The 14,525-nt window shown below is 35.7% G+C and overlaps 1 protein-coding gene across 1 annotated transcript; it reads right to left on the bottom strand.

Moving 5' to 3' along the window:
* Positions 1–10,449: 10,449 nt before the first annotated feature.
* LOC128235240 (uncharacterized) lies at positions 10,450–14,203 on the bottom strand. Its single transcript, XM_052950022.1, has 4 exons — positions 14,079–14,203; positions 13,151–13,306; positions 12,734–12,850; positions 10,450–12,280 (listed from the first exon to the last, which is right to left on the bottom strand). The coding sequence occupies exons 1-4, from the start codon at positions 14,151–14,153 to the stop codon at positions 12,017–12,019; spliced, it is 612 nt and encodes a 203-aa protein (XP_052805982.1). The 5' UTR covers positions 14,154–14,203; the 3' UTR covers positions 10,450–12,016.
* Positions 14,204–14,525: the final 322 nt, after the last annotated feature.

Genomic DNA, 14,525 nt, shown 5'->3' with positions numbered 1-14,525 from the left:
GACACCCTGGCTTCTTCGCTCCCTGGCTTCACAATCAGGTCTCCAAATTCGGTGATAATGTATAAAATTCCTCTACATATTGGTATCTGAAGTATAATTCGGTGGCAAGGAAACAAATATGTCAAGAAGTTTAAATCAAACCTCGCAAGCTTGTTTTGCTGTGAAAAGAAACACACCTATGTATAAAAAGATGCGCGCAACTAAAAAAGAAATCAAAGCACTGAAAGTGCTGAGGGACGGTGCCTCTGGTGTATGTGCAGAAAAATATACAGGGAGAGCTGCCTGGTTTCAAAATCGTGTCGTTGTTATCATCTATTGACAGTTATTTCAAGACCCAACTTTCGTCATGCATGACTATTTTTTTATGAATGCATGTTAAGCAAGGGATCATTTCGTACGAAGTTGCATGCGAAGATTTCTGCGACCGTTTTATTAACGCTTTCGTACGTAATTACTCTTCAAAATGGGGAAGGATCGGACGAAAATGTAAACAAACCGTAGATGTGAGTATACTAAAAAAAGTTCGCAAATAGTGATTTGATCTGCTTCGCTTTTCGAATAATCAAAATAGACATTTACTATTTATTTTGATAAATACAGTGGGTGGTAACGTTTTTTCGACTACGGTTGCTACGGCATGGTTTGACCCGTTTAAACAGCTGTTTCTTGTGTCACATTGCAATGTTTTCAGGTTATGACACATTTCGATACCAACTGTATTCATTTCTCATCGCTTGTATTGTGTATAATAATTGTTATGGCGTTAACATGTTAAATAATCACATCCAAAAAGGTAAATGTACTATTACATTCGTTAATTCTTTGTTCTATTCGATTGAAAACCCCGGAAGTACAAATTTAAGAAAGAGTTTAGTTAGCGAATATTATTTGAACTGTTTCCTTAAGGTATGTAAGTTTTCACACTCAAATATGTTTTAATATACAATTATATATACTAACCAGTATACAAATGGTATTTGTCATTACAAATAGGTAGACCCATTGTCAATTACAGTATCCTCTTTGTTTGTAATTGATAAGATTTATTAAGTTTTTCATTGCAGGCAATCTTTTAAAAGAAAAGCTCAGTCATATGAGATGCAGTGTTGCAGCACTGAAAAGCATTGGGTATGACTGTATATCTCAGCGTATGATTAAACCAACTATTGCAAAAACTATGCAAACAGTAATCGGGGAGTAGGATTATTATTATATTTTTTAGTGTTATTAGACCCAGTCTTTCAAAAACAGATGCAATTGCCATTATAACATAGTATGAAATAAGAAAATACTTGCTACTGCTTCTTGCAAACTACCGTTTTTTTACCAATATATGTAATCTGCTATACAAAATATCACTGTCAAGGCTGGCATTTCATTTGAATTTGAGAAATGGCTTTTACAAAACAAATTTGTACTGTAATGTTTTTTTTTATCTCTTAAGATAAATGTGTACTTTTACAAGAAATATTATCAAGAATTGTATTTGAAAAAAATGTTAGACCATTTCTTTTTTTATTTTACTAACAACTTTCACGTTTTATGGATAAAAGTAAAGATTATAAAGATCTATTTTACAGGTGCCCATCATAGAGTGTTTCTCTTTGCCCCCAATCAGGATACATCAACTGACCTTTGAACTGTGTTTTCCAACTTGGGATTCAAACACATGCCCTCTTGGGTAGGAGAAAGTCAGACAAACACCTGTGGCTATATCACTATACTTCTTCAAGTCTTGCTCTATGAGTGATCATGATGTGAAATAAAACAAAATGCAGTCATCTTTTTGTTATATTAAATAATTTATGAACAAATAAAATATTTCAAACATTTTATCAATTCGTTATTTTGAAAAACAGTATGAATAAACATACATGTATACCAATAGACAAACAAATAATTGGCAAAGAATGGGCACAGAAATATAAGAATATTGAAGTTGGAGATTTATTGTTAATATTGATTTTAATGTGACAGAAAATGCCCCAATTTGCCAAAAAGCATTGAATATCAATTGACAATGCTTGGATTTACAAAATTCTGCCCAAATGAGTATAGATCTGTGCTGTTTAGTATTTGTTGATAAAAGTCATGATATATAAATCAATGTTAAAAAAAAAATGTTGCAAACATAAAACAGCGGAGGATCTGATGTTATTTTAAATGATATACTTGTATAAGCTATTTAAACTGTATATGAGCAGATTCTTATGGAAATATGAGCTTTAAGTATTACTTTATTCCAAAATGGTGACCTAGAAGGTTTAGTTCCTTGTATTGGTCAATGGTATATTGTTCACTTAACAGCTTGAGGTAAATGCAAGATATAATACAGTCAAGTTCAGAAACTACTCAACAGTTATAATAATAAACCCTTCCTCTCAATATGGTGTACATTTGTGGGAAGTTATATCAAATCCTTCAAAAGGTTAAAGAGACATGGAGCAGACACAATTTGTTACAGATGGACAGACAGACAACTGAAGCTAAAACAATTAGTCTATTTCAGGAGGAGACATACTTAGCCAAATGGTTCTTGAGAAAAAGTCATAAAAATAATTTATAAAAAGTACAATAAACAGGCAGTGATAAAAGTTAACATGAACACTAACTTAGGCTTAGATGAGCTGGATGAAAAATGTCTTAACAAAATAATTGAAAAGTTGCCAAAAAAGTTACAACTACATGTAAGAAATGAGCCAAGTACCAACAAGAGATGTTTGTCAAACATTATGCCCCCACCTGAGCGCCATCTTGTCAGGATTATATGAACAATTGAATGAAATAAGCATGGACCGAAATGGCAGCTGATTAGTCACTGGCATTGGATGCCGTTGAGGATAGAGTGTGTTATGACCATGACCTTTGACTCTATGACCTCAAAATCCATATGAGTCATCAGCTGGTCTACAAAAATCTAAATGTCAAGTTTGAGGGACATGGGTTCAGGCATTGACATGTTATCACACAGACAAGCTTTTTTCAATCAATGTCACTGTGACCTTGACGTTTGACCCGATGACCCCTAAAATGAAAGGGACTCATCTACAGGCCAGACACAACTCCAAGTCAGGTTTGAGGGCCATGGGTACAGGCATTGTCAAGTTATCACTCGAAACATTTTCGCATTCAAGGTTACTGTGAACTTGACCTTTGACCCAATGACTCCTAAAAATAAGCGTCATCTCCTTGTCAGGACCAACTTCCATGTCAAGTTTGATGATCATAGGTTCAGGTATTGTTGAGATATCCCTGAGAGAGGATTTGTTATCTTTTTTGCATTAAAGGTTATTGTGACCTTGACCTTGGCTTGATGACCCTTAAAGTCTAGAGGGGTCATCTACTGGTCAGGCCCAACCTTTATGTCAAGTTTGATGACCATTCAGACTGAATGGCATGATTAGTCCAGAAATTGTCGAGTTTGCTTTCAAGATCACTTTGACCTTGACCTTTGACCCATGAAATCTATAGGGGTCATCTATTGGTAAGGCCCAACCTCCCAGTCAAGTTTGAGGGCCATGGGGGCAGGCATTGTTGATTTATCACTTGGACAACCTTTTACCATTCAAGGTCACTGTGACCTTGATCTTTGGCTCGATGATCCCCAAAACCAATAGGGGTCATCTACTGGTGAGGCCCAACTTCCATATCAAGTTTGATGACGAAAGGTCTAGGCATTGTTGAGTTATCACTCGGACAAGCTTTATAATTAATTTACCATTCAAGGTCACTGTGACCTTGACCTTTGACCCGATGAGCCCTAAAATCATCTTCTGGTCAGGCCCAACCTTCATGTCAAGTTTGATGACCATACGTTCAGGAATTGTTGAGTTATCACTCGGACAAGCTTTGGTTTACAGACGGTAGACGGTACCGACTGACCAACCGACAGGTGCAAAGCAATATACCCCTCTTCTTCGAAGGGGCGCATAATAAAAAATGTCTTATTATGCACAGCAGTAATTACATTGACAGAGACTTTTTTCCTTTGAAGTATTTATCAATTGAGTTAGTAGCTGAGTCCTTGGATGACATAACAGTGTAGAATGTTGGTTATAATATTTGTTTCCTTTTTAAAAGATACGCCAGCATGTATAAAGATGGTCTCTTCTTCCTGTATAGAGTCAACATCAAAGTCCACAGTAAATAGATTCATGTGAGTTGCACGAAGACAGAATTTTCAAGTTTAAACAATTTACAATGTTGAATTGGTGTAAATAGTTGCTCAGATCACAGCAAGGGTAAACTGAATCAGAATGAATCCATTGAAGGTGTTGAAGCAGTTTCTGTTTGACGGCTGTTCAACTCAAGCACAATCCTTTGATATGAGATGGTGGCATAAACTGTTTTGTGAATTCTGTCCTTGAAAAGTCTTTGGTAGTCTCAAGTATCACCTTGAAAAACAGTTAAGATGAATTTTGTAGAGATTGGAAAGTCTATTGCTCTTTCGGTAACTTTCATTCTAGGTTCTGAAGTATTTGTGACATGGTGCTGAGTCTCTGAAACGAAAAACAAAAATTATTTAAGACCAAAAAAACAATGATAAAAAAAATTGAGTACATATACAAAACATTTTAAATTTACACCTCTTAACAGTCACATAATATTTCACAGAGCCACTTGTAAAATATGTATAATAAAACATCAGTTGTTTTCTCAGTTAAATAAAGGGCACAAATCAAAATCACTTTAAGCCGGATTTATAGACCTAATAATTAGGACCTATACATCATATACAAAAATAATACAATAACATTAGTGTATTGTCTCTGACATGACAGATGGCTATAATGATACCTTGAATTTGGTTCTTTGACAACAGACTTATCTGCTAAAAATCATTGAAAACCCTTTTTATTTCATTTGTTTTCTTCAAGGCTGCACTCTTACAGATTAACAGTTTTAATAATATTTTATCTTTTGTCCAGGAATGAGCAAATTTTGTGTAAACATCTGAAAACCAGCGATACAAGAATGCTGACAAAAGATTTTATCACAGATTTTCGTATTTCTGTCGCAAATTAATGTTTTTGAAAAATGCATAAAACATCAATTTTTGAAAATAAATATGAAAACTTGCAATGTGATTTTTTCAGCAGTCTTATATCACTTGTTGCTACGCATTTTCACATGCAATGTTACATATATACAGTATCCAGTGATGAGGATCATTCCATATATATGCTGCACATCTTTAATATTATAATTATAGAATGGACATCAAACTATATGCATGATAAGCTGAAAAGTTTGTATTAAGTTGAGATTTGGTAAAAAAAAATGCTACAAACTGACTGTAAAAACATACATAATGCACGATTTCCACTTGATTCGCTCTTGTGGTGTATTTACTTTTATCTTGCTTATAAATAACACAAGTAAACCGGAAATATGGAAATTTAGTTACCCATCCAGAAACCTGCAGTTCTGTGTAACAATCCGTCCCGCTTAGTTACCAGCATCTTGGATCCATGTCAGGATCTGAAATAAAAAATGAATAATCTATTTATTTATAAACAGGCTGTTTTCTTTGTGAAGCTTAAAATATGGTTGACATTTTTCTTTAAATGCAAGGTGGTTTCTGTTTTAATAAAGCCATTGCTTGAGCTCAAGTAGTCATCAGTCGTGCGGTTCAAGATCTGAACCTGTCCCACTTTTGCACCCAGGTTTACCGTACTAATATTATACCGTTCATGGGTGTGTCCCAGTACTAACCCACAAAGGTCAGATTGTTTGCAAATTAAGTTATCAGGAACAGTTTGTCGAGCTGGTTGAAGATTTCAACTGCAAGATTTAAGTTATTTTAAGTTCTAATGGCCTGTGAGCCAAGTTGATAGAGCACAAACTTGCAAACAGAGAGTCCCCAGTCCAAGTCCCATTACTAGCTGCAATGTTTTCAGAACCGCAAGAAAATTGAAAAAAAATGTAGTTTGGGACAAACAAGTCTCCCAACTGTGACCAATTGACCCTTTTTACACTGTTCTACTTATCTCGGCGAACCTACGTCAGGGGGGTGCGCGCGCATATTCGCCATTACACGCTTAGCTAAACAACCGAATTTGCAAGTGAAAAACAAAACCAATACAACATGTCAAAGAAAATAAACCGAGAAAACGATGAAAAGGAATTAAATGTAAGCACCTTAGTTCATATTTTAAGCATCATATATTTATATATTTAGTTTATATTGCATTATATTTGTAAACAAACACTTCGCTTACTGAAAAAATTGGGTGGGGATTTTTTCTTACGAAGTCAACAGAATTATTCGAATATGTATCGAAATTATGTTTTTTATTCATATTCATCGAACTATTATAGTAATTAATCATGTCAACATTCAGGAAATCATTGATTACAATTTATTATATTGATTTCGACAGCCAAATATGAGATTGTAAATTAAAAGGTTTAAGTGTGAAACCCACGATTTTGGCCAATTTCTGTAGATGTTTCTCAGGCAGCCTGATTAAGTGTGAACTTTGTTGTTTAGGTACAATTCCAGTTTTGACCAGAATTCTGTGCACATGGCATAATTACAAGTATTACTATTATTATTGTAACATTGATCCAGCGTCCATCTGTTTACTGTCAATCAGGCATTGTTTGATTCGGTAATTGTTGAATGATGCATACTTTCATAAGTAGATTGTTTGACAATTTATGATTAATTGATAGAACATCAGCTAGCTTTATTATTGTGATAATGCCCCGGTGTTATGTATGTAATTGTAGTAAATGTCATCAATTCCATGTGGTTCTTCCTCAGACATTCCGGGAGATAACCCATCTGACCAACATAGAGTTGAATAGTCTTCTACGCCAGTTTGACCTTCCCACCAAGGGTAAACGCACCCATCGCTACACGATACTGGCCAGCTATCTAAATATATCTACAGCTGATGGAGGTGACAGTGATCCTTTCTTACACACCTTGAAAGAGATCTAGTCCTTACGCGAAGGATGGGTTAAGGACATTCGTCGAGTCCCGCATGTGACTCTGGAGAGAATTAAGAGGTATCTGTCAGCCTCTCATGACATCGCAGCAACAGTCACCGCTGGAGCGTTCGAGAAGTACACCGACGAGACACTCCGTTCCTACAAGGCCTTGAGAGCATATGACTTATGGGAATCAGGCCACATCAGTGGTTATATGTTCAATGGTTTAGACAATATTGACCACTTCTGTGCGCTTCAGTGCCTTGCGAATCCATCTGGGGATACTAGTGGTACACAATACTCTGTGACAGTTGTATTGAATGACAATGGTGCACCTGTGGGAGCAGGTTGTACATGTATTGCTGGATTGGGTGAGGCATGCACTCACATAGCTGGTCTGCTCTTCGGTATTGAAGATTTTGTAGCAAGAGGACATCGCGATCTACCAGATGATGAAGGACTTACAGAAAAACTGTGTCGGTGGACTGTTCCCAAAGGACCTAAAGTTGATCCCAAACCAATTAAAGACGTTGTTGTTAAAAAGAATGTCCCAGGAAAATTTAGACAGGATTTTTTTTTCAATATAACAGATTATGAACCTCTTCCTCCCGCAGTTCGCACAGTAGACTACGACAGTCTCACACTTCTGCATCACACATTGAGCTTGCAATGCCCTAATCTTCCCTGGGTGCAAGCAGTAGCACCAGCCATAACACAGAAGTACAAAGCAAATGATTGAGATAGACGTGTTATACCTAAAGGTCCCACATTTCTACCAGGCGTTGTATCTGATGACAATCCTGTGTTGATACCAACTAGAGACATTTCAGTCAAGACTGAAAACATCCCAATAACACTTAAAGACAAACTCAAACTGGCATCAACAAGTGATCTGGTGACATATACAACTGAGGAAAAAAAAAATCGAGGTCATTACGCGAAAGCAAAAAGAATCAGCACACTGGCTAAGGTATAGGCAAGGAATAATAACTGCTTCTAATTTCAACAGAGTTATGAGTCACTCGAAAAAATTGCGGAAGAAAGGCAAAAGCAGTGCGACAGATAACCTTGTGGACATGCTGATTAATGGGTCCAACTTCAAAGGTAACAAGGCAACGAGGTATGGGAACAGACAAGATCCACATGCAGCATCTCTATATGTAGAAAATATGACAACATACCATGTTAACTGTTCTCTTCGCACATGGGGACTTCACATTTGCAAGTCATTTGAGTATCTGGAAGCCTCGCCAGACAGGATTTTTAAATGTGCTTGCCATGGCAAACGGCTGGTGGAAATCAAATGCCCCTTCAGATTGGTGGACAAGTCTAGGAAGATAGACAGTTTAGACTTCATCACTAAAGATGAAAATGGAATCCTAAAATTAAAGACCACAGGAAATACATACTATGACCAAATCCAGGGACAGATGGGCGTCACTGGAATACACAAGTGCGACTTAGTTGTATTTGATGGGACTAACATTGTGGTGATAAAGGTTGAGTTTGATGATCCGTATTGGCAAAACATGGCGGATGCCCTATTGGATTTTTACATAGATTATGTGTATGTGAAAATGGCAACCAAGGATCCACTATGTGACATTCAAGCAGGCCGCAACAATGTCCAGTCAGCAATCAGTGAACGCACTAGGCGCTTTCCCTGTGGCAAATGTGGCCAGATCCTGGAAGAAATTGTATGCAATGACAATGAAGCAAGCATAAACTGTGAATGCCCATGCAAGTGTGGGAAATGGTTCCACTGGAAATGTGTAAATTTCTCTCCAGATCCAGAACTGGATATGGAACCAGCATGGTACTGCCCTCCATGTGTTCGCAACTGTGACATTGTCATGTGATTGCAATAGTGACCTCATCTTTTCATTTAAGAAATGGATGACATCATAAGATGACATGCGTTTTTAAGTGTAGTGTACAGAGACTGACAGTTTCATTCTGAAAAATGTGCTTCAATTTTGTTTCACACTTGTAATTATATTTCCATTTTTTTTTTCTTAACTATCAATAATATAATTCATAAACTTTGTAGAAGCCATAATTATATTGCAAACATTTACCATGTCTTTATTATCTTTTTCATAATTGTACTATTAAATAATAAAAAAATGAGTTTATTTCAATGCTTATTTAATAAAGATTATTTGACTGTCATTGCCTACTTGTGTCATGCTGCAAGAATTCTGCAAATTATACAACACTAACCTTGTACTTTTCTAAGATTCAGATAATTGACAAATGTATTTAAGCTAAATTTATGGTAATATCCCTTTGGCAATATAATATATATATGTACCAAGTTTCATAGGAAAATGTACAAAACTGACATGAATTTATATCTCTGTTTACAACGCCTGAAAATTGTACTTACTGGTGTATCACCAAACTTATGACTCAAGTACTTATTGCAATTTCTGCGTTTTTTTCCAATTTGAAAGTTACTGGGTTTATCTGCCACGTAAATAACGGCTTTGTATTGACAATTCTAGGATTGTTTTTTTCGAAACACATTCTGTATTTGCTGATTTTGGTATGATCTGGTGTCCAGTCCCTTCTTAAAATGACTATGTCTACAAAATTTCAGTTTTAAAGGGGCTGTATTCTGTATGATGATATAGCGGAAAAAAGAAAATTGTTGAAAATAACTGACATAAACTTGGTATAGATGTGTACAATGCCTTCAAACTTACTTACTGAAATACCACATAGTTTACATGATTACTAGGTATGTCTACCTAGTAGAATTCTTTCCTTATGCATGATTGGCTAGTCAACGTTATCACTTTATATTACCAAGCTAGGTATATAGCCTAAATATCCACTCGCATAGAGTAAGTCTTCGAAAGCATAGTGGATACAACAATAGACTGCAATTTTGACAACATGGGATCGAACCCGGTCTCCAATTCATTTTTTTTTTACATTTAGTTTATTTTTTACAATTAAGATATCAAAGAGATAAACATTATATTAAATAACTGTCCTGAGATTCGTTAGAGAAAAAAACATTTTGGTGCCAATCTGGTGTACAGTCCCTTTAACCTTGACATGGTTATTTTATGTACCAAGTTTCTCTTGAATATCATAGTTCTTAATGAAAGAGCTTTTAACCATGACATGGTCATTTTTGTGTGCATGTGGGACCTGTATTTATCTTAGCTCAACACTATTGAGGGGTCAAGGTCACCATCTTACACTTACAATTTTTATTGCGAAATCTTATGGACATTTGAACTAGGACTGGTAGAACTTGGTATTTCACCAATGTCTATGGAAATGTGCCACGGCAAAAGTCATATTAGTTAGTCATAAACTCATTTCAACACATGTATTAAAAACTTCAGTAAATAAATAAACTACAATGTACTTGGCCTTCAAATGGATCAAATGTACAAGAAAAACAAATATTTTTTGAAATTTTTGAAATTGAATGGTGTATGAAACAGCAAAAAGGTTCATCAGTTTATCAATAATGCATTATGGTCAGCAATTAAGGCATATGTGTGCATATTGATAAAGACCTAGGAAAATCAACGTGCAAGGAATTATACAAGAATATTAATAAAATTTGAAATATTAAAACAAGAGTTAACATAAATATGCCTCTAATTGTTGAAGTTAATATCAACCATTAAAATGTAACTGATGTGAATAAATATATCTTATCACATGTGCATGTAGTCACAGTCCAAACAATTGCACTTTTTGGTACTGGTGGTGGAAGTATTGACCATATATAATTACATGTAGACTTACCGGTTTATGAAAAAAGGTTTGAAATGATCAACATTTTCCACATTAGAAAGTCATTTACAAAAAAAAATGACTATTGCATCAATTGCATGTGAGATCAATATTTGGCATCGCCATGGTTCACTATAAGTTAACAGTAACAATAGAACAGCACATATAAAATAATAAATGGCATAGTACTTTGAGCACTGTTTCAAACTGAATCTCAAGCAAGTGATTACTTTAAATCAACAATATTTGATGAGATTAATGTGTGACATGGTACACTTTTAAACGTCTGACAAAAAAGCTGAGCATTAACAATATACAGTACTTTGAGCATTCAAACATACAAAATATAGTACTTTGAGCATTTACACCAAACATATAGCATTTGGAGCACTATTTCAGATTGGATCTAAAGTAAAGAACAATGCCTTCAACCATTCTATCAACAGTATTATAAACATAATCCTTATCACTCATCTTCAACTTTCAAGAAAGGGTCCTGGAAATTCACCAGATACCCACAAGCCTTGAAAATGTGATCATACACATCCACCTGATACAGTTTCACTTCTTGTCTGAGGATATTGAATTGTTTAATTCTTCGAATTGCTCTTCCGATATGAACCCGGGCTTCAGAGATCTTCTTGTTCTTATGTAGTTCATCCTTTTTAAACTGTGATTTGTCCTTATGTTTAAATGACGGTATTACCAGTTTAACACCTGAGGGAAGGCAATCCTGGATGGTGAAGCCACGGTCTGCCATAACCTTTTCTCCTGGATTTAAACTAGAAAGTAGGTCATCAGCCCCTACAGTTATGAACTTGTCACTTGATCTACCACCATGCATCACAGAAATGTATGTTATAGCACCACCTGTATTCATACCTACAAGGAACTTAACAGTTGAGTGGTGTTTATAGTTTGAATGAAATTGTTTGTGAGCACCAACAGATGAAGGGGTTTCAGAGTACAGCTCTGTACAGTCTACAATTACTCTCAAGTTCTTGAACTCATTAAAACACTTCGCGTTGTACATGTTGTCACATTATGTGGTTGGTGGCATCTTGCATATTTTTTCTAGTTCCTGATATAATAATGTCACCCATGCAGTGAAAATAACACTGCATCTTGCAGTGGACATGCCAAACCGCATTGAACAGTCCATAGTCTGCAAACCAAGTTTCAATTTAACTAGAGTGAAAAACATCTCTTGCTCAAGGGATGTTTGTCTGGCTTTTCCTGGCTTTCGCTTGTAGTTTTCGGCATGATTCTTGTATGCTTTTGTCCTTTCGCCTTGTTGGTACTTAAGAACTTTTGCTTATGGCTCCAAATATTTGTACAGTGAATCAAAGACCTCATTTTTAAGTCCTGTGCAATAGCGGAACAGCTTGTCATTGTTTCTCAATTCATTCACCTCTAATACTTGTCCAGAGGCCTTCAGTTTTTTCAGGTCATATTCACATGTCTGTAGTCTTTCTCTTTCTTGGATGACACCGGCCAAGTCTTTATTGCTTTCTAGTAGCTTGAAGGACTCCTTATCTTCCTCAGTGATGAGGTAGTCATGACCCGCCAACTGCACTGCCTGAAACATTTTCAATAATAACAAGGTAATTCAAGATAATACTCCTATAATTTTCATGGAGTATTTAAATGTATATGGTTCAGCTTGAAATTTGTCACTGACCAAGATTTAAACCATCAAAGTGTAGTACAACTTGTTCATTTGATAAGTTTATGTTTAGAGTTTATAGTGAACAAATCATTTACATGTCATGAATGCAGTGCATGTTAAGTACACATTATAGATTGTTGCATATTTATTCTTTTAATGTATTATTATGTATAACTCATTGGATATCAATGATATCTTTTTTATTTGTGTTTCATTATTTTTTGCATCCACCTATATTTTGTGCCTTAGACTTCATGTATGTAATTTGAAATAAATACTTAGGCAGTTATGCCTATGGTTGTATTTCTTCAGTATTTGTGGCTAGTACAATGGTTTTTTTAGTGTAATTTTGTAAGAATTAACCTCTGTGATTATATCTGCTGTGTCTGGCACTTCCACATCTGCACAGGAATCCCGGTCCACAATGCCTGCATCATCTATGACAGCACCCTGCTCACACGGAATTCTTTCAGGAGTGCACTGCAACAGAGATGAAACGTTCAAGTATCATTCAGTCAATTATTTTTTCTAAGTGCTTTGATGTGGTTACCCTTAAAACATCGATTTACGGTTGTAAATATGAAAACATAGCTGATCAGATCTTTTGTCAGCAGTCTCATATCATCTTTCCCAGACATTTGCACCAACATTGGCTCAATTTCAAAACAATTAGAACACTTTTTTTCAAAACAGTACATCTGTGAGGGTGCAGCTTTAAGACAGAAAATGATGATTATTAATCTTCATATTTACATTTCAATCAAAATACATATGACTTACAATCGGTACTGCTGTGTACAGGGCTCTTTTCACATTCTGGTTACTGACTTGTCTCTCCTTAGGAGCTTTTCTACTGGGCTTACTGCTGGCAGGACGATGGGAAAAGATGGATGGAATTTGGAACCATTTCTTCCTGGACTTGGCCTGTGGTGGTTCCTCAAAATGACAGCTGCATAATTTAGAAGATTTGCTTGGTGTCCATAACTTTGTGACAATCTTTCCATTTTGTTCAATTTTTTCTACTCTTGAAATTTTATTTAGCCAAAGGGTCCTTAACTTTGGTTCTTCTGGAATTCTAAAGAAACTGCATGTTGCCCCGCGAGATCGTTAATGACTACAACCTTCTGCACAACAAAAGTCCTTTTTCCCCATTTTGGAGGAAAAAACAAAAAGTGCACCGTATGAAACCTATGTTAATACTCTTATCCACTACAAAACAATATTGGTTAAAGAATTTTAGGAAAAAGAATAGTTCATTTGAGCGTAACGATTCGCATTAGCTGTCACATCGGATGTAAACAAAGATGTATACCCCCCTGAGGGTCAAATCTCACTTCCAAATCTAGCTCTCGTTTACGCGTGATTTCACAATGTAAAATCAGACAATAGAGCTTATGCTTACCTTCTGGCTGCTCTGGATATTTTAAAAAAATACTTTTTGACCCATCCCACCCCCCGCATCCCAAGTCATTCTAAAATGCGCATCCCCACCCCCAGGCAACTTTTAAATTTATAAGCTTAAATGTTGATTTAGAATTTCTGAACACTATTAGAGACATAATAATCTTGTAAATATTAGTCGAAGCAAGTTATTTAAAATTTATAAAAACTTTGACAGATGAAATGACAGATCAGTGTAAACACTGTCATAAAATCAGTCTGTTTTTAGCTTGTTTGTTTTACTTAAAACACCGTAAAATTCAAATACCATGAGTCTAATGGTTGGATAGTATTTCAGTCTATATTCCAGTGTTCTTATCACAACAAAACTCTTGAAATGCATCGAAATAAGAGCATTTTGTTTTTCAAAACATTTTGACAGTTGGCGCGAGGTTGCGTCCCCTGAAAATTTAGTCAAAACGGCGTCTTAACGATTTGTTAATTTACTCACCGGGTTGCAGATTCCACGGAGTCGTCTTCTGTCTTGAAATTGGCAGTTGGTTTTTTTAAAATACGCCATAATAAATGAAAGATCGCCAATATAGAATATTTCTGTTGTTGTGGCGGCCATTTTTTTAGTCTACGAAGTTCGTACGCCACCCTAAGAACTTTCGTAGAAATTTTCGTAGATCTGCGAAGAAACAGGTGCTTGTTCGTACGAAATTCTTAATAAAACGGCTAAACAGCCTGAGATACATCGTACAAAGTTCGTGAG

This window comes from Mya arenaria, chromosome 5 (genome assembly GCF_026914265.1).
Source record: "Mya arenaria isolate MELC-2E11 chromosome 5, ASM2691426v1".
NCBI lineage: Eukaryota > Metazoa > Mollusca > Bivalvia > Myida > Myidae > Mya > Mya arenaria.
Note: the sequence above shows the minus strand (reverse complement) of the source record. Positions and strands in the feature narration are given on the sequence as shown.